Source organism: Octopus bimaculoides, chromosome 14 (assembly GCF_046866305.1).
Source record: "Octopus bimaculoides isolate indiv1 chromosome 14, ASM4686630v1, whole genome shotgun sequence".
Lineage (NCBI taxonomy): Eukaryota > Metazoa > Mollusca > Cephalopoda > Octopoda > Octopodidae > Octopus > Octopus bimaculoides.
Genome location: NC_142941.1, coordinates 7,665,508 through 7,685,507, shown reverse-complemented (window position 1 = coordinate 7,685,507; position 20,000 = coordinate 7,665,508). Strand labels below are relative to the sequence as shown.

The 20,000-nt window shown below is 37.9% G+C and overlaps 1 protein-coding gene and 1 long non-coding RNA gene across 2 annotated transcripts in view; one reads left to right on the top strand and one right to left on the bottom strand.

Annotated features, from left to right (window-relative positions):
* The first annotated feature begins 2,167 nt into the window (after positions 1–2,167).
* On the top strand, positions 2,168–7,754 carry LOC149132615 (uncharacterized). Its single transcript, XR_016244202.1, has 2 exons — positions 2,168–2,297; positions 7,544–7,754. It is a non-coding gene; the product is annotated as an uncharacterized LOC149132615 (long non-coding RNA).
* Positions 7,755–17,486: 9,732 nt separating this feature from the next.
* The window catches only part of LOC106875038 (spermine oxidase), a 37,644-nt gene continuing 35,130 nt past the window's right edge, over positions 17,487–20,000 (bottom strand). Inside the window, exons 3-5 of the mRNA XM_014922994.3 lie at positions 19,109–19,235; positions 18,370–18,487; positions 17,487–17,822 (exon numbers count right to left, since the gene is read on the bottom strand). Coding sequence (XP_014778480.1) covers positions 17,625–17,822; positions 18,370–18,487; positions 19,109–19,235 — 443 coding nt within the window. The 3' untranslated portion in view covers positions 17,487–17,624. The remainder of the gene's footprint in view (positions 17,823–18,369; positions 18,488–19,108; positions 19,236–20,000) is intronic.

Sequence of the window (20,000 nt, the reverse complement as noted above, 5' to 3'; positions counted from 1 at the left end):
ATATATATTCTTTTACTTGTTTCAGTCATTTGACTGCGGCCATGCTAGAGCACCGCCTTTAGTCGAGCAAATCGACCCCAGGACTTATTCTTTGGAGGCCTAATACTTATTCTATCAGTCTCTTTTGCCGAACCGCTAAGTTACGGGGACGTAAACACACCACCATCGGTTGTCAAGCGATGTTGGGGGGAGGGACAAACATAGACACACAAACACACATATACATATACATATACACGACGGACTTCTTTCAGTTTCCGTCTACCAAATCCACTCACAAGGCTTTGGTCGGCCCGAGGCTATAGTAGAAGACACTTGCCCAAGGTGCCACGCAGTGGGACTGAACCCAGAACCGTGTGGTTGGTAAGCAAGCTACTTACCACACAGCCACATATATATATATATATATATATATATATATATATATATATATATATATATATATATATATATATATATATATATATATATATATATATATATATATATATATATATATATATATATATATATATATATATATATATATATATATATATATATATATATATATATATATATATATATATATATATATATATATATATATATATATATATATATATATATATATATATATGGATTAATTGATAGACAAACAGACTGAGAAACATAGATAAACAGACAGAGAGAGAAAGTGAGTGAGAGAGATAGATAGAGATAGAGAGAGACAGACAGACAGACAGACAGACATGAACAAACCGTATATGCATGCTTGCCGTGTAAGCCGACAGCGAGCAGCGACGTATCCAGGAATACGGTGACCCATTCTGGTCTAATTAATACCTTCTGTGCATCTGTAAAGATACAAAACCAGTAAATCTTGCATGCATGGTGGCTACATGTGTTTGTCGGCCAATGTAGATTTATAATTGCACATGCATCCATGCATGCATGAACAGATGTGCAAACGCACATTGATACTACACGTGATGCCTTGTTTTTTTTTTTCTCTTGATACACAGATCTATATTCCGCCCACTCAAACATGTATGTCCATCGCATACGGATACAGACACATATATACGTGTGCTCTCTCTCTCTCTCTCTCTCTCTCTCTCTCTCTCATACACACATATGTACGCACATATGCACAAACATGCACGTACTCGCACACAGGTATAGTCGTACGCACACATGCACGCGCGTACACACTCACAAGTGTGAAATTATACATACATACATACATACATATATATATATATATATATATATATATAAGGCGCTGCTCTAGCATGGCCGCAGTGAAATGACTGAAACAAGTAAAAGAATAAAAGGATACATACATGCGTAGCCGCACACACATGCATACGTGCACACAGACATAGTCGTTCCTGCATACATACAGGTACATACCCAAAATGTGCAATTTTGCACACACATACTTGCAGAAAGGTACACAGACACACACATCTATATATATATATATATTCACACGCATACATACATACACACATACACACACACACATGTTCGCTCGTGCATACATACAAACACTCACACGCGCACACTCACACAAACACACTATCTGCATACACGCACACACACCCACACACTATCTGCACACACATACACACACACACACACACTATCTGCACACACACACACTACCTGCATACAGACACACACGCTCCATCTGCACACGTGAGTTCGTGCCTGACCATCACGTGCATAGCAAGACACCACTCTCAGCTCAAACACGAGTTTCATTCACATGTTCTCTCCCCCCCCCCTCTCTCTCTCTCTCTCTCACTGTCTCTCTCTCTCTCTCTCTCACTGTCTGTCTGTCTCTCTCTTTCGTTCAACTGGAAAGAAGAAACAGCACCGCCATGATAGCAACAGTAGTAGTAGTAGTAGTAGTAGTGACAATAGTGGTGCTGATAGCGGTGGTGGTGGTGGTCACATGGACAACTGTAGAGATGTTTGGTAACGGTGATAGCACGGTGATGGTAGTGGTGGTGCTGGTGGTGGTAGTGGTCGTCTGTCGTGGTCGTTGTGATCGTCTGGTGGGTGGTTATTATACGGTGAATAGTGATCACGTGGTGGCGGCGATGATGATGATGATGACGATGATGGTGATGGCGGTGGTGGTGGTGGTGGTGGTGGTGGTGACTGTAGTAATGGCGATGGTAAACGGTTGTTGCTTTTATTTGCCACAGGGGCACAAGATGAAGGAACGGAGTCGGTCGTTTGTCAGATGTTGCGGTAACGGCGGCGGCGGCGGTTGTGGTGGTGGCCACGGTGATGTATGCACTTCGGTAAGTAACGTTGTTATGAGTATTGTTCAACTCGAAACCAACCCCTGGTGGAAACAAACCTCTGATCAAAAGCGTTTCAACCATGACCATCTAGTTTTTCCCCTTTGTTCCCTATGTACACGATAAGTACCCTAAATACCCAAGGAATATAGTACCCAACGTGTCCTTTTCTAAGATGGTCAGTTGAGTGGAGATATATGATTTAAGGAAGATATAACTGCTATTTCTAGTACTTCGAGAGACCACACTCTGACTCATTCGTTGTCTCGTCTTCACACCGCACAGCGACGCCTGCGCCAAGACCACGGTTCGTTTTAATAATAATCAATGTCTTTTTTCTTTTCTTCTTCTTCTTCTTCTTTTCAAACGATGGTGGAGAGAAATTTGGCTGTTGTGTCTAGCAAGTCGAGCGACCACGTCGGCGAGGCTTTCAGGCTGGTTCGTCGGTTGTGATGTGATGTGTAACGTGTGATGATGATGATGATGATGATGACGATGATGATGATGAGGATGATGATGATGATGATGATGATGATGATGATGATGATGGTGGTGGCAGTGGTGGGATGATATAACTAGTAGCAGCGCTGGTAGTGACAGTGGTGGTGGTGGTGGTGGTGGTGGTGTTGGCAGCGGTGGCAGTAAACGCAGGAGGATGCGGTGCAGGTGCAATTGCTGGTGATAGAGCGAAAGAAAGTACCGATAACATTGTAACGGTTCGGTTGCTGTTGTTTAGTCACAGGTTACATGTTGGCGACTCCGTTGTTATGGCGACGCTGTTATTATGGCAACGGTTGTCATGGCCGATGTCTTCAATTCGACTTAATACTGACGAGGTCAAGTTTAGGCCGAAATATGTAAATGCCATTGGAATTTCTTCAGTTTTTATTTACCTTTTGCATTTTACTTATTTCAGCCATTTGACTGCGGCCGTGCTGGAGCACCAAAATCGACTGCAGTTCTTACATTTTTTTATTTGTTTGTTAGTTTTTGTGTGTGATACTTACTCTATCGGCTTCTTTTGCAGAATCGCTAAGTAAATAAACATATACATATATAGGTGCAGGAGTGGTTTTGTGGTAAGAAGCTTGCTTACCAATCACATGGTTCCGGGTTCAGTCCCACTGCGTGGCACCTTGGGAAAATGTCTTCTACTATAGCCTTGGGCCGATCAAAGCCTTGTGGGTCGATTTGGTAGATGGAAACTGAAAGAACACCATCGTATATGTGTGTGTGTGTGTGTGTCTGATAAGGGTACACCAGGCACATGCATCACAACCATATGTGCGCGACATGGTGATCTCATATCAAGATAAACAGCACTGACCTTGCAGGTGGGGCCCAGTAAGAATTTTCTTCAGGTCGCGTAGCCCATCCCGCTCAAAAGGTCCCTGAATAAGGGTTGTTTAAGGATGTTGAACGAAACACCCATGTTTCCAAAGGTGAATTATCCAAACTCCAAAGAATTCCTCTCAACACATGGCTATGATGCTCCCCCACTACTTCTGCTCGTGATCAGAGATGCACATATCGTCAGCCACCAAGGGACATGCTCAACTGGTTAAGGTCAAACAACTGACTAGCAAATCTGTGGTACTGAGCAGAATATTTGCTGTAACCCATCTTTTTATACCAAGACAAAACAATGTACATGATAATACTTTCTGTCAGTTAAGATCAGAAGCCATGAGAGCCACTGCCTGGTACTACATCAGAGCATTTATCATCATCATCATCATCATCATCATCATCATCATCATCATCATCATTATCATCTTGAAAAGGAAGATGAGAGTAGAGAGGGAAGTGCTGTCTCATAGCAAATTTGTTGAAAGATGGGTGACTGTTGGAAGAATGGCCAGTATGAACGGACCAATTCTGAGGATACACCTGTAAAAAAAAAAGGTAATGTAAAAGGAGAAAGGGCTCTATACCCCTTTCTTATTTTTCTGACCAGGCTCCCGTGGCTTTTATGGGTTTTCCACGTGTAACCTTTCGAAGCGCCTCCCCCTCTGTTATCCTCGTTGTTCTGTGGAGGCGCAATGGCCCAGTGGTCTGGGCAGCGGACTCGCGGTCATAGGATCGCGGTTTCGATTGCCAGACCGGGCGTTGTGAATGTTTATTGAGCGAAAACACCTAAAGCTCCACGAGGCTCCGGCAGGGGATGGTGGCGAACCCTGCTGTACTCTTTCATCACAACTTTCTCTTACTTCCTGTTTCTGTTGTGCCTGTAATTCAAAGGGTCAGCCTTGTCACACTGTGTCACGCTGAATATCCCCGAGAACTACATTAAGGGTACACGTGTTTGTGGAGTGCTCAGCCACTTGCACGTTAATTTCACGAGCAGGCTGTTCCGTTGATCAGATCAACTGGAACCCTTGACGTCGTAAGCGACGGAGTGCCAACAACAAAATTTTCATTGTTTACACGAACGTTTTCTTCTTTTCGGACAAAACCCTTTGTAACCTTCGTCCTGTGTTTGTCCTTACATGTTTGTAATTTATATTAGCCCTTGTGGCCAATAAAACCAGAATTAATTATTATTATTATCATTCCTTGTATCTGAGGCGGAAGGACGTGTGACTTGTCACTCGGTGGAGCTTGTTATTTAACAATCATAACTGATGAAAAAAGAAAAAAAATTTTTTTGTCAATACCGCCTTCAGAGAACCCATACTGAAACACATATTTAAATAACTCTCGTATACATAAAGAGATAAAAAAAAAACGTTGATCATTTTTCAACATTTACAATACGACCTAAAAAAAAAATGGCTACCACTCAACAGCGATATAACCCACACAAAGTTTAACTAAATATCTGCATTGAAACTGAATCTCTGCATAAAAAGCAAATATCTGCATAGAAAGCCAAACAATAATTTGTTTTTTTAAAATATTAATTTAATCACACAGCAAAATTAATCGCATGGCAAAATATAATCATTTTATATGAAAAAAAAATTTTTTTGTAGAAAACGTTGTTGTTGTTGCTGCTACTGTTATTGTTGTTTTGAATGCGTGCAGAGGTGGCGCAGGAGTGGTTGTGTGGTAAGTAGCTTGCTTACCAACCACATGGTTCCGGGTTCAGTCCCACTGCGTGGCACCTTGGGCAAGTGTATTCTTCTATAGCCTCGGGCCGACCAAATCCTTGTGAGAGGATTTGGTAGACGGAAACTGAAAGAAGCCCGTCGTATATATATGTATATATATATATATATATGTGTGTGTGTGTGTGTGTGTGTGTGTGTATTTGTGTGTGCGAATACCATGGGCTTCCGCATTGTTTCCGTCTCCCAAATTGAACCCGGAGCTATAGTAGTAGGCACTTGCCCAAGGTGCTGCGCAGTGGGACGGAACCTGAAACCACGTGACTGCAAAGCGAACTTTTTTATCCACACATCCATGCCTGTGTCTTGATGTGTATGTATATGTGTATGTATGTATGTGTATGTATGTATGTGTATGTATGTATGTGTGTGTGTGCGTGAGTGTGGGGGTAGGGTGAGGGTGTTGGGGCGCGCGCGCGCGCAAAGCTTTCATCTCTAAAAGCTGAAGTTAATAGACCGGAAACTTTTTCCTCCTGTTAACAATAGCAAATTTCAGACATTTTGACATTTAATCATAGACGGAAGAGAGGTCTGGCCACTGAACCATGCCGTAGGTTAAAGACCTCTCTGAAGTATATTTGCTTTCGCGTTCATTCGCCTTGTACGAACATCGTAGCAGCAGCAGTATTTGCTGCTTGTGTTTTTGTTGTTGTTTTAAACAAATGTAAATATATCTAAAATTCGATTCCAATTTGCTTATCGTTAGAAAAATAAATATTAAATTTATTTCCGGTTGGTCTGAAGAGTGTCCCTTCTATGTGAATAACTAAGCTACACAACTTGTCTGTGTACACAGGATCACATATACAACTATTTATGTTACACGTACGTATATATATAGATAGATAGATAGATAGATAGATAGATAGATATCAAAATAAGCAACAGGGTATCCTTGTTGCTTATTTTGATTTTAATCACCTTGTTTTGGAATTGTATGGATAGTACCATACTTAATCCTGGTGCCTAAGCTTAAGTACCATATTCACATTGAAAATTAGAAAAGAGAGATATGAATAAGTGATGTAATAATTGTTTACATAAAAGTGTTATAGATAATTATTGCTTATTATTTTGTCGAACAATAGGGCTATCAATTAGTGCAAGTACCCTCCCATTGAATATGCTAAAACATTCCCTTTTTGTTAACACGGTCTAGCTGCTACATGGATTTTTGTTTTCTTAAGAACAAGTCCAAGCAGACACTCTACAATAATTAATTCACAGAAAGAGGAGAATCGTATATTACCATTGTTTTATAGGTAGTATGTTTTTTTTGTTAATAAACGAACTTTCCTTATTAACTCTTGTTTGATCTAGAGTATTGTCTGCATGTTGATAGAGTGGGAAGACAAGAAATTTAAAAATTTATTTTTCGCACATGAATCCAGATGTTCCCCAAGTGGAATTTGTCTAGTTTTGGGATGACGTATTTGTTGACGATGAATATTTAATGTCATTCTTAAAGAGAGTTTCTCGTTTGTCCAATGTAGTCTTCCGTGCATTCATTGCATTTGATGGCATTTATTATAATTTCTTGAGGAGCAAGTAAAATAGTTTTCACAACAAAAACTTGTCCTGATTTAAATTTATAAGCTGTGAGAAACTCATTGAGAACAAAACTTATAAAATTTAAATCAAGACAAGTTCGTAGGTTTCGCTTCTGTTATTCTTCACGCAGCCAACGAAATGTATCTTTGTTCAACAACCCAACAATAGCAATCAACCACACATGCTGACGTATATTGTTTAATTGAATCAACATCAAAACTGTTAGTTGTATGGGTGTTGTCGGTAAATTTGTATACGTTGATTGTATTTCCATATTACGTTTTGGTTTCGAAAATACTTAACTGCTTGTAAAATAGATAGCTGCTGTTGACGAACTGTTGTTTACAGCAAGAGAAAAATGATATCACTAGGATGAAAGCACTTTTCGAAAGGGTTTTAACGACTGAAAGTTAAATTAGAAATTCGTTTATCTAGCTTTAGTGCATGCCTCAATTTAAAGGGCGGATAGAATGTAGGAGAGTTTATCTCAGAATTCCATGTTTAAATCTTGGAATGCGAGATTATTGTTTGTTGTTGTAACTGGGTTCATATGTAAGCTGTTTTTTCATTTGTTTTACATAACAGCGGCAAGGAGTGACGGCAGAGTAGAATGGAGTACGAGCGTACCTCAACTTGTTTTGTTTCAAGTTACAGCTTCTTCGACCTCACGTTGTTTTCTCTCATTTTAAAAGAAATTAATGGAAAAAAACACACCTAAAAACCTATACTGAAAAACAAAATTAAATACATGTAAAAAAAATATGTAGAAACCATTTATTAAAACAAATATAAGTTACTCTTTTATTTGTTTCAGTCATTTGACTGCGGCCATGCTGGAGCACCGCCTTTAGTCGAGCAAATCGACCCCAGGACTTATTCTTTGGAAGCCTAGTACTTATTCTATCGGGCTATTTTGCCGAACCGCTAAGTTACGGGGACGTAAACACACCAGCATCGGTTGTCAAGCGATATTGGGGGACAAACACAGAGGCACAAACATATATACACACACATGTGCGTGCGTGCGTGTATGTAATGTGTGTGTGCGGCTTTGTTTGTCCCTTCCTCACCGCTTGACAACCGGTGTTGGTGTGTTCACATCATCGTAACTTAGTGGTTCGGCAAAAGAAGACCGATAGAATAAGCAGAAGGCTTTACAAAAAATAAGTACTGGGGTCGTATAAGTTTGACTAAAATTCTTCGACGCGTGTCAGTAGGTATGTGTGTGCACCCATCAATTTTTTTTTCCACGTTAAATTCCGATATAATCGTAATTTACGCAACCAGAAAGGTATTTGTAGAAGATTTCATTAAAAAATATTCAAACGCCTATATATAAGTATAATGGTTTCTTACATAAGCATAGCACCACAATCTAGCCATCGTACTTGATCGATTCAATCGATCGAATGAACTCGATACGACTTATTACTTCATCAAAACAGAGGGACGAAACTAAATATATTGTAAAGCCGTCACTCTGTTTCTGCCAAATCACCACGCTAAAGTGATTTAATAATGGAGTCTGGTATTGTCTTCACGATTTTAAGATCCGCAACGAGTAATTTCATTGAAAATGTCCGCTTCTTTCTATGTTGTAGAAGAGAGAAAAAAACTGTTTCTCTATTTACAGCTCAGTAAAACAATATATAATTATCGCTTTCCCATAAACTCTCGGGCTGTAATCACCAGTCAAGTTAATGTCTTTATATCTTAGTAAGACGGTTTATTGAGTCTGGGGAAAGTGAAACGATCGTCTGCGTCAATGAATAGAAAATACGAAATAAGATTTTCAAGATTTTAAAAGTTAGTTTGCGTGAGGAAAACGAAAGGCATCATACCGACACAAGTGCTTACCATCGCATGACTTAAAATCTTCATAACTTTCCACAAATGCCTTTCAGAGTTTATAGATATAGATTATATCGAAAAAAAAAAAAAAAAGGCAAAAGATTGGTACGCACACATACGTACTGACGCGCACATCGCACGTTACGTTCTGAGTTAAAATTCCGCCGAGGGCGAATTTGCCTTTCATCCTTTCGGGGTCGATAAATTAAGTACAAGTTACGCTCTTTGGGGTCGATGTAATCGACTTAATCCCTTTGTCTGTCCTTGTTTGTCCCCTCTATGTTTAGCCCCTTGTGGGCAATAAAGAAATAAGAAACGTTAGCACGCCGGGCGAAGTGCTTGGCAGTATTTCTTCTGTCTTTACGTTCTGAGTTCAAATGCTGCCGAGGTCGACTCTGCATTTCATCCTTTCGGAGTCGATAAATTAAGTACCAGTTACGCACTGGGTCGATGTAATCGACTAGTCCTCAACTCACATATTTGAGGCCTTGTGCCTCCAGTAAAAAGGATCATTATTATTATTATTATTATTATATAATAATAATAATAATTCGAACAAAATTTCAGGTTTTTAATGTCGATTGCACACGATAATTTTCCCACTTTCATTTTATGATCATATAAACCAAAAAAAAAACAAAAAAACACAAAAACGTGATACAACGTAGTCTAGTCTAACAATAGAAATTTAGTTCAAGGCTTGGTTGAAATATCATTCAAATTTTTTGTTTGTATGATATAACGTAAATGCATATCTTTGTTAAGCCATTCACTTTTTACAATATTCTGTTTCTTGTTTATTAACTGTTTACTCTGGCTCCACGTAAACAGGAGGAAGATTGCCAGACTTATGAAGCAGCTGTATGTGAAAACTTAGCTGCGCACACCATCATTTTCTGTACATACATTTCTCAAATTATTTCACAGAATTGCGTGTCTTTCAAACTAAGATGGCGTGCAAAGCAATTTTTAAATCACATTATTATACGTTTCTCCTTCATTCCAGACATCTTTTCCTTCTCTCTCAATGAAAGAAAAAGAAAAAAATACTAAAATAGCCTTATGATACTGCGTTGAAGATGTGATGTGATACTATCTTATAAGTAGTGATTAAAATAAATTAATAACGTTAGAAAAATGTGAAAGAATACCAATTGTAAACATACGAATTTCAAGACGACGAGCAAGGCTTCAAATGTCATCGCACGACCTGTCTGAAATAGCAGCTAAACCTCTATTAAGTCAAGCCATACTATCTTAAAAACGAACAAATTTGATGGTGTAGGTACAGGCGTGACTGTGTGGAAAGACGTTTGCTTTCCAACCACATGGTTCCGTGTTCAGTCCCTCTGTGTGGCACCTTGGGCAAGTATCTTCTACTATAGCCCCAAGCCAACCAAGGCCTCGTGAGTGGATTTGGTAGACAGAAGCTGAAAGAAGCCTATTGTGTGTGCGCGCGCACACACACACACGTAGCTATGTGTGTGTGTGTCTCCTTGTCTTGACATTGTGTTTACGTCCTCCGAAACTTAGAGGTTCAACAAAAGACCGATAGAATAAGTACTAGGCTTACGAAGAATAAGTCCTGGGGTGAATTTGCTCGACTACAAGTGATCGAGTACTTATTCGATTGGTCTCTTTTTGCCGTACTGCTAAGTTACGGGGACGTAAACACAGCAGCATCGGTTGTCAAGGGGGGACAAACACAGACACACATACATACACACGACGGGCTTCTTTCAGTTTCCATCTACCAAAGGCTTTGGTCGGCCTGAGGCTATAGTAGAAGACACTTGCCCAAGGTGCCACGCAGTGGGACTGAACCCAGAACCATGTGGTTGGTAAGCAAGCTACTTACCACACAGCCACTCCTGCGCCTATGTGCATGAATTTTTATATATTTATAAATTCTTAGAAATTTTTATATATCATATAGATGAATGCATCTATGTATGCACCTTGTATACTATGGAGAATTTTGTTAATATGGATTGAATGAATATATGCATCAGCCTTTGAATTTTTCTCCACTTTAATAATATATATATATATATATATATATATATATGAAATGAGACATACACAAAGTCTTTAAAAAATGTATTAAATAGATTTAGGGAAAAATACAAATGAAATAATTGAAAAAGAAATTCAAATATATATATTTTTAATTTTATTTTCCTTAAATTTTATTATTTTACAAAAAAGTATTTATGAATATGAACAATATTTTATTTCATTTTATTTTATTTTATTTATTATTTTTCTGTGGCTTCTCCACTGCTACTTTTTACAGGGAGAAGAGAGAGAGAGAAAGAGGGGGAGAGAGGTTGGTGGAAAGAATATGGGATAGGTGATGAATAAAAGTAAAAACAGTCGAGGGTGGATTGTTAAGGGGGAAGAGAGAAAGAGAGAGAGAGTACAACATCAACAAAGAAAATTTTAAAAAATAATAAATGGAGTCGGGAGGGGGGTGGGCAATATGGTGTGTGAATGGATGGATGGAGAATTTGCATGTGTGCGTCCCAAGAGAGGAAGAGAGAAATAGCGGAGAAATGTATGTACACACAGAACAAGGGTAGAGTAGGGTAGGGTAGATTACCACTCACAGCACAGTGATATGAGAGAGGTTGGCAGACAAACAGCCGGAGTGCTATTGGACATCTCAAATAGACAGATTAAGCTATATGTACGTGTGCGCACATGTGTGGATATATGCGAGAGAGAGAAAAAGAGAGAGAGAGAGATTCGAAGGAGAGGATTCACTCCACTATTACTCTGGCGTTCCCCAGTTTCCCTTCTTTCACAAGAGCAGAAACAAAACTGAGTAACAACAGAAAACACTCATAAAGTAATAAAAAAGATTCTGTAAATTCAAACACACGCACACACACACACACAAAATAACATTGCGACTGAATAAGACAGCCAATTTGAAAAAAAACAAACACACAGGCACTGTTACCTTTGAATCGGTTTGATTATTTCAAAGGTATTGTTGGAAAGATCAGCTTAAGATTAACCTTTAGCATTCAGATTACTCTGCCAAATGTAAGGCTTATTTATTCATATTTGAATTAATTATGTATTGTCTAATAGCTTAGAGATTTTGATGATGTTATTGGTTTATTTTTAGAATGACGTTGCAGGCAGGTGCAACAGGTTAGATCAGGCCAGTTAAAACATACAAGCAGGAGGTATATTTTGGCCACATACAAGCAATTCCCTCCATTTCCAATCTTCCATGAAAACATGTCCGACCAATGGGAATGATCTCCATACTTGGAAACGTGTGATGACAGTTGTAGAAAATCTGCCTCAAAATATTCTTCCCCATGCAAGCATGGAAAAGCAAACGCTGAAATTATATACTATATTTATCGATTATCCACACACAAGTGAGTAGACAAACAAAAGCAAGTGGCACTCAACACAATTAGTAGGAGTTACATACACATAAAATTATATATATATATATATATATATATATATACACACACACACACACACACACACACACATACAAAATTCAATAAGTTTGATTTGGCTCCAAGCAACTTAATGTTGCATAGAGCTGAAACAGACAGTTATTAAATATATTTTATACATATATATGTAAGTTATGATTAAAAAAATTTTAATAATACAGGGTGTTAAAAAAATCTCTCCACAGTGAATTTTTCCCATCCTGCACATCACCATGGCGCTACTTCATGAGGTTTTCGGTGAACAGATTATTTCAAAGGGACTTTGGCCATCAAGATCACCTGATTTAACACTGCCAGACATTTTTTTTTTTTTGTCTGGGAACAAATAAAGGATTAGTGTACAAGAATCACCCGAAAACCATTAAATACTAACTGCGGAGAGACTTTTTGAACAACCAGTAAATGTTGAACATGTAGCACTAGAAATAGTGAAGATTTACATTAAATGAGAGTGGCATTCATTCCCATGTTTAGGACTTTTTCAAGGATGAATGGAAAGCAGGTCCAACTAGAAAACCACACCAGACTAAACCAAACAAAACCAACCCAAACATAATCAGTTAATTGAAAATCTTCTGTACTGTTGTGTTAATCACCATGTGAGGGGCTTAAGATAATGATACAGTTTTGGCCTGTACAGAAGCAACACATTAGGGACCCTTAAGTCACTAATGGCAGGACTGAAGTCAGGATATGAACTCAACATAAGCCTTATGCTTGTACTTGGCTCCCAGAAGAATAATAATTATTTATAACATAGGTACAGGGCCACAAATTTGGCAGGGAGAAGGGTTAGTTGATTAAAAAGACCTCATTGGCACTACATTTTTATTAACTCCAAAAGAATGAAAGGCAAAATCCATCTTGGTAGCATTTGAAATCAGAATGTAAAGATGCAGAAAACTACTGCAAGGCATGTCTGATGCTCTACTGGTTTTCCAATCCATTGCCCTAATAACTGCTTCTAATTTAGTAGGCACAGGGCCAACAATTAAGTTGACCCAGGAATTTGATTTCGTTAATTCTGAAAGGCCGAAAGGCAAAGTCGGTCATGGCAGAATCTGAAATCAATACAAAGAACTGAATGAAATATCACAAGACATTCTGTCCAACTTCCGTCAATGCTTCCGTCAATCCGCAAACCTGACAATAACAATAATGTTTTTTTTCTATTATGGACACAAGGCCTGAAATTTGGTGGTCAGTAACCTCAACTCCAGTGGTTAACTGGCGCTCGTTTCATCAACTCTGACCAGATGAAAGGAAAAGATGACCTCAAGAGAACTTGAACCCAGAATGTAAATCAGACGAAATGCTATTAAGCAGTTTGTCCATCATGCTAACAATTCTGACAGCTCACTACCTTAATAATAATAATAATAATAATAATAATAATAATCATAATAATAAATAACAATAATGATTTCAAATTTTGGCACAGAACCATCAATTTCAGGGAGAGATGCAAGAAGATTACATCGATCCCAGTATTTACCTGGAACTTATTTCATCAACCCCAAAAGAACCAAAGACAAAGTCAAACTTGCTGGAATTTCAACTCCACACGAATTATCTGGAAGAAATGCCAAGCATTTTGTCTGGTGTTCTAATGGTTCAGACAAGTTTACCACCTTAATAATAATAATAATAATAATAATAATAAGGCACAAAGCCAAACACTATGGTGGAAAGATACTGACTGATACATACTTTAGGAGCAGGACCAATTTGCTGGGGTTTTCTTTACTGACTCCAGAAGGAAGATAGACAAAAGGTGTCTGCTGTGAGATCTGAACTTAGAAATGTTGAGATGGAACCAAACACTTCAAGGTACTTTAGTTCTTCTGACATAATGCTTTACACTTACTCATCACATTGCTAAAGAAATAGGAGAGAGAGAGAGAGTGGGGAAGAGAGGGTGGTGATGAGACAGAAACACCCCCCCCCCCTTATATACAAGCCTTTTATTTTTAGCCTACTTCAAATCATTGGGAAGGAGGGAGGTGGGCAGTGTGGAGAGAGTCAAATTAGCTCCAGATTGTTGCATTGAGATGAAAACCAGGTGATGCAGAAAAGTGGAAAGTGGTGGGAACAGTTCTAAGTCTGGTAAAAGAAAAATCTTTTTGAATTTAGGCATGCACATTTGGAGACATGTTTATCATTTAATGTCTGTTTTCCATGCTGGTATGGGTTGGCAGGAGCTGTCCAGCTGAAGTACTACTGTCCAGGCTACATGTCTGTTTTGGCATGGTTTCTATGGCTAGTTTACCTTCCTAATGCCACCACACACATATTGCAAGAAATTAAGAAGCAATGGAATGAGCCATCAGCTTCAAATAAATCTCTCAATGTATATATATGTACATACACACATACACCCAAGCCGGTGGAATTCTAAGTTGCAATGAGGGTTAACACTTGGATGAATAAATAAAGTTCTAATATATCAAATATCCTTCCTTCTGTAGGCATTTACATCCACATTGTTATGTGTTCACATACATACACAAATAAAGGAAGTCTATCTAGTGTCACACGGACAAATGCCACCCTGATTAAAACCAGGGTGTATTAGCCATTATGCTATATAAACGTGCAGGGTTAGACACTCGGATTCACAACTGGTTTAAATTTAACCCCTCAACACTTTGAGGGCTCTTTGCAATTTCATTAATGCTCATTTATTTACATTGTTTTGAACGAATCGCTGCATTATTCTCAAAGCTTCAAAATTTCGATGAGGTGAACTGCTTATTTCTAGGATGACATTACTGAGTAGGTGTGAGAGGCTGGATCCGGCCAGTTTGAACATAAAACGCACAATATTTGGGGGCAGATATGGCCAGTTTAAATCCCAAAGGGTTAAAGCCAACACAACGACCATGTATGTACCAGGCATCTAAACCAGCAGGTGGAAGCAAGTCCACTGCCTCACACTCACCTACTATAATTACTCATTCTATTTTTATCTTATTTGTGTACACACATTTAATACTCGTATATATATATATATATATATATATACATATATATATATATCACTACTCATTGCACCTGTCTCTGAGCATTGTTTCTAACCGATTAATATTAATAATTTCTTACACTGGCAAAAAAAAAAAACCCCCAGAATTTTTTTGAGGAGCAGGAACAGGTGATTGATTCTTGCTTTATTTTATTGATTCTTCCCCCTCCCCACCCTCCGCCCCAGAAGTCGATTGACTGGTACTTTATTTCATTGAACACCCCCGGAAGGATAAAAAAAAAAAGGCAAAGTTGATCTGAGCTGGATTCGAGCTCAGAATGTGGAAGGGATGGAACCAAAAATAGCACAAGATATTTTTTACATTGGCATCAAGGTTTCTGCAACTCCATCACTGCTTTTCTATTAGTAATAAATAATTTCAATCAGCCTAGGCATTTATTTCGTAAGCTGACTAGAGTGAAAAATCTTGCCTTAGGGGTAGAAGGTAAAAAAAAAAAAAATCAACAAAACAAAAACCAAAAAGACCCACACATGTAAAGGTAGATATGAACTTAACAGCCACAAGTGGAAAAACCTAGTATTATTGCAATTACTAAGCCAAGTTACACCTGTACATTTTTGGCCTTAATACTAGCAAGAAAAGAGGAAAGGAAATTTGTGGTGATGAGGATTTTTAACGAAGGAAATTATGTACTTAAAAAAAAAAAAAAAATAGAAAGAAGTCGAGGATGTTATGTCTGACATTTTAAATAATAAAAATGCACCCAAATTTATATATATATATATATATATATATACATATATTTTGTAAAAACACACAAGAGAGAGATATATGCATACAGCCTACAAGTGCTTTAAGCTTGAGACCCAACAAATGTGCTATACAGCAGCACTCATACATACATACACACACAGCTTTCAAAAATGTAAATGAAATGTGCACATTTAGACATGCAGCTGCATTTATGACTGCATACGCAGTCATTATTATAATGTAGATATGCTTCAACATATACGAGTGAATGCACACACACACACACACACACACACACACTTCTGACTATGTAGAAATGTAGCATGCAAATCTACAAGAATATATATATATATTTTGTTTTAGATAAATACAGAAAATATTTACATATATATCTATATGTATATACACATACATTAAGCTAGAATTGATTGAAGAATATTATTTGTGAATACATTAAGACAAAGAGAAGACACAAGAAAAAGTCATACAGCACTCGTTTCTCTCATTGTGTCCCCACCAAGTCCCTATCAGTTAAGTATAGAAACACACACACACACACACACATACACACACAGTTGTGTTAAACCCCAGGCCTGTCCTAAGTGATCAAATCTCAGATCAAAGGCATTTACAGCTATGACTATCCTGTACATCTAGGACTACATTATCCAACGAGTCTCCATTCCCTTTCAAGACAGGATATATATATATATATATATATATATATATATATAAGGGAGATTTAAATGCTATGTCTAACACATCAAGTGTAGTTGTGGTGACTCCCTCATTGGCATCTGTACAGGAGTTTGTTGGTAGAAATATTGGCATGTATTAAACTGAGTGTTGAAAGAAAACATCTAAGAATCAGTATTTAAAAAAAAAAAATGCAGCTATGAGTCTCTATCCATGACAAATGTTTTATTGTATACACATGCACACATACTTATGAATATAAATACCTGCATATTTTAATTGTACCTAATTACCTAAACGCATCTGAGAGCTAATCACAACAGATGCATACAGACATTCAATAACCTATCAATGATTTTGACCAATTAAATTAATAGATAAGTGAAAATACAATCTCCCTTGCAGTATAATAATCTATACACCTAGTCACATGTGAACTAAGTTGTAGACATGGCATCTATAGGCACACCATAAAAAAAAAAAAAAAAATTACTGCTTCTATACTCGCAAAAATAATTATTGCAGTCATAGAGGGAAACTCATTCTACCCAAACAGACAGAAGTACCCTGATCTGAGGACACGTTCAGGCAGTCTGTATGTCAGAATGAGCAATACACGAGGCAACATTAATCGGAGAATTTAAATTCCACTTGCTCCTCAGTTGCTTTTTGTTTCACTGTCCTGTCCTGTCTTATTCTGTCTTGTCTCGTCTTGTCCCATCCTGTTCCATCCCCTTGGAGACTTCCTTTCCCTTCTTTGCTGATTGTCACCTTTTTATAAATGGAGGTCTACCCAACCCAGCTGGTGACAACAGGAAAAAAAAATGGCAAAAAAAAAAAAAAAAAAAAACTCAGAGAGAGAGAGAGAGAGAGAGAGAGAGGAAGCAATCACTACTACGATGCGACCACAGATGTTGGGCAACAAGCAGCTGTGGAGGATATTGTCGTGTTGGAGGGTGATGAAGATGACGAAGTCGACAAAGTGTACATGTCCTTTATCCTCTCTGCTTCTCTCCAGCCTGTCAACAGGGCTCCATGCGTGGTAGAGTAAAAACACTCATGGGTTGCTTCGCCAGCGAATAACACTTGAGGCTGAAATAGAAAGGGAGAGAAAAAAAAAAAAAAAGACAATTACACACTAGAACAGTTCAAGCAAGAAGATATATAAAGATTTCAACAAGTAGTTGTTTAATTATAGAATGACATTGTAGAGTAGGTATGAGAAGCCAGATATGGCTGGTTTGAACAGGGGTAGAATATTTGGGTCAATGCTAAAAGGTTAAATAATAATAATGATAATAATAATAATAATTATAAAGCAATTAGATAATGTAACCGACATACCCACAAAACATTTAAGATGATCATGGCAAGAATGCATTTTAATCAAAGGTCTGCCTGTTCAGAGCTGACCTGGGGTTAAACAGCTATAATTTTTCCATAAAAAGAAAAAAAAAAAAACTATTGGAAACTAGTAACCAGTTTGTGCAGGTTATGTAAGGAGCAGCATTTTGTGTTTTTAATTATTTCCATTTGTTTTTTTTTTTTGTTTTTTTTGCTACAGTCATTCTCGAATGAACGACCTCGTTAGCTGCACTAGCTCAAGTAAATATTATGGATAGAGGTATTAAAAACTCACGTTGTTACTGTGCAGGCTTTGCAATGGTTCCTGTAAGGTGTAGATATCTTCGATGTGTGAATGGATATGGATGTAGCTATAGGAACCACGAGTGTATGGATTGTTGCCCCATCTTGTACTGAAACGGAAAAAAAAAAAAGCAAAAAACATTCAGTATGAAACCTCTACTCTGCAAAATTTGAAATCATTAAATACTGAAGCTCAGAATATTTGGGTTATAAAATCTGTGGCTATCCCACAATCCTCATTCAGCTATGTCCCTTCATGAAAGGCAAAACAGTCACTTCAGTAGAATAACTAACACTCCGTCGATTGCAAAGAGGAGGGTTCCAGTTATATAGAGACACAACTCATTTTAGCTAGACACGTGGACGGGAGGAACACGAAATAAAATGTCTTGCTCAGGGACACAATGTGCCACCAGAGATTGAACCCATGACTGTGTGCTGAATACCCTAACCATTAAGTAAGTCATGTGCCTCCACAACTTCAGTAAAACATGTAGAAGTGCAGACATGTTGGCAAAGGGCTTTGCTGAAGTTATTGGTCTGAAGTTTCAAAGTTGAATCTTCTTGTGGCTGACTTCCCATTGGAGCTGTATTTTATTTGGTATTAATTTAAATATTAATTTATAAAAACAAATTAAAAATTAGGAAATAAAAACAGCCAATCCTTTAAGCAATCCCACTATTTTATTACATGCAACACACATTCAGATGTAAGAAATGTGTCTACATACCGAATGACTTTGGGCAATGGAATGTTTGGGTTTTGAAGGAACTTGCCAAGAACTTTTGCACAGTCTTTAGCAACTTGTTCTTCTGTTAATGACTCCATATAGAGGGCACTGGAACCACATAGCCAGCCTGAAATAACAAAAGAAATTAAATCTTTAGTGAGTAAACAGAGAAGGAAGAAACATTATAAGGAAAGTGAGAGTTAATGGTATAGCAAGCCAACTGTATGCTTAAACAAAACCCCTTTACACATGCATCATTTAGTGTTCACTTTCTTATGCTTGCATGGGTCAGGCAGAATTGTTTTGAGTCAGATTCTCTACAGCCAGATGCCCTTCCTGTCACCAACACTCACCTGTTTCCAAGCAAAGGTAATATTTCCCCATGACCAAACGTGGTTTTTACGGCAGATTGAAAGTGCACAACCCCACTTGTATGGCAATGACACTCATTTACAACTATCACATGATGTCTAAACAAGGATACACAGACACACACACACACACACACACACACACACACACACACACACACACACACACATGCATAGACACGCCTCCTTTCAGTTTCTGTCCATCAAATCCACTCTCACAGATTAGGTCGACCAAAGTGTCACACAGGACTGAACTTGGAACCACGTGGCTGAAAAGCAAGCCATACAGCTATGCATACACGAATGACACAAAAATTTGGTTACAATGTATATTGTAACATTAGTTTCACACTGCTTAACAGCATTAATTACAATGATAACTATAGAACAAAGAGCTTAGTTAAATTTTAGTAGTTTAATTAAAAAAGTCACTTAATTAGTAACAATTGTCAAGTTTTCACATTCCAACAGAAAAGCAAAACTATTTTGTTTGAAATTTCTGAGTAGAGAAATTTTTGTCA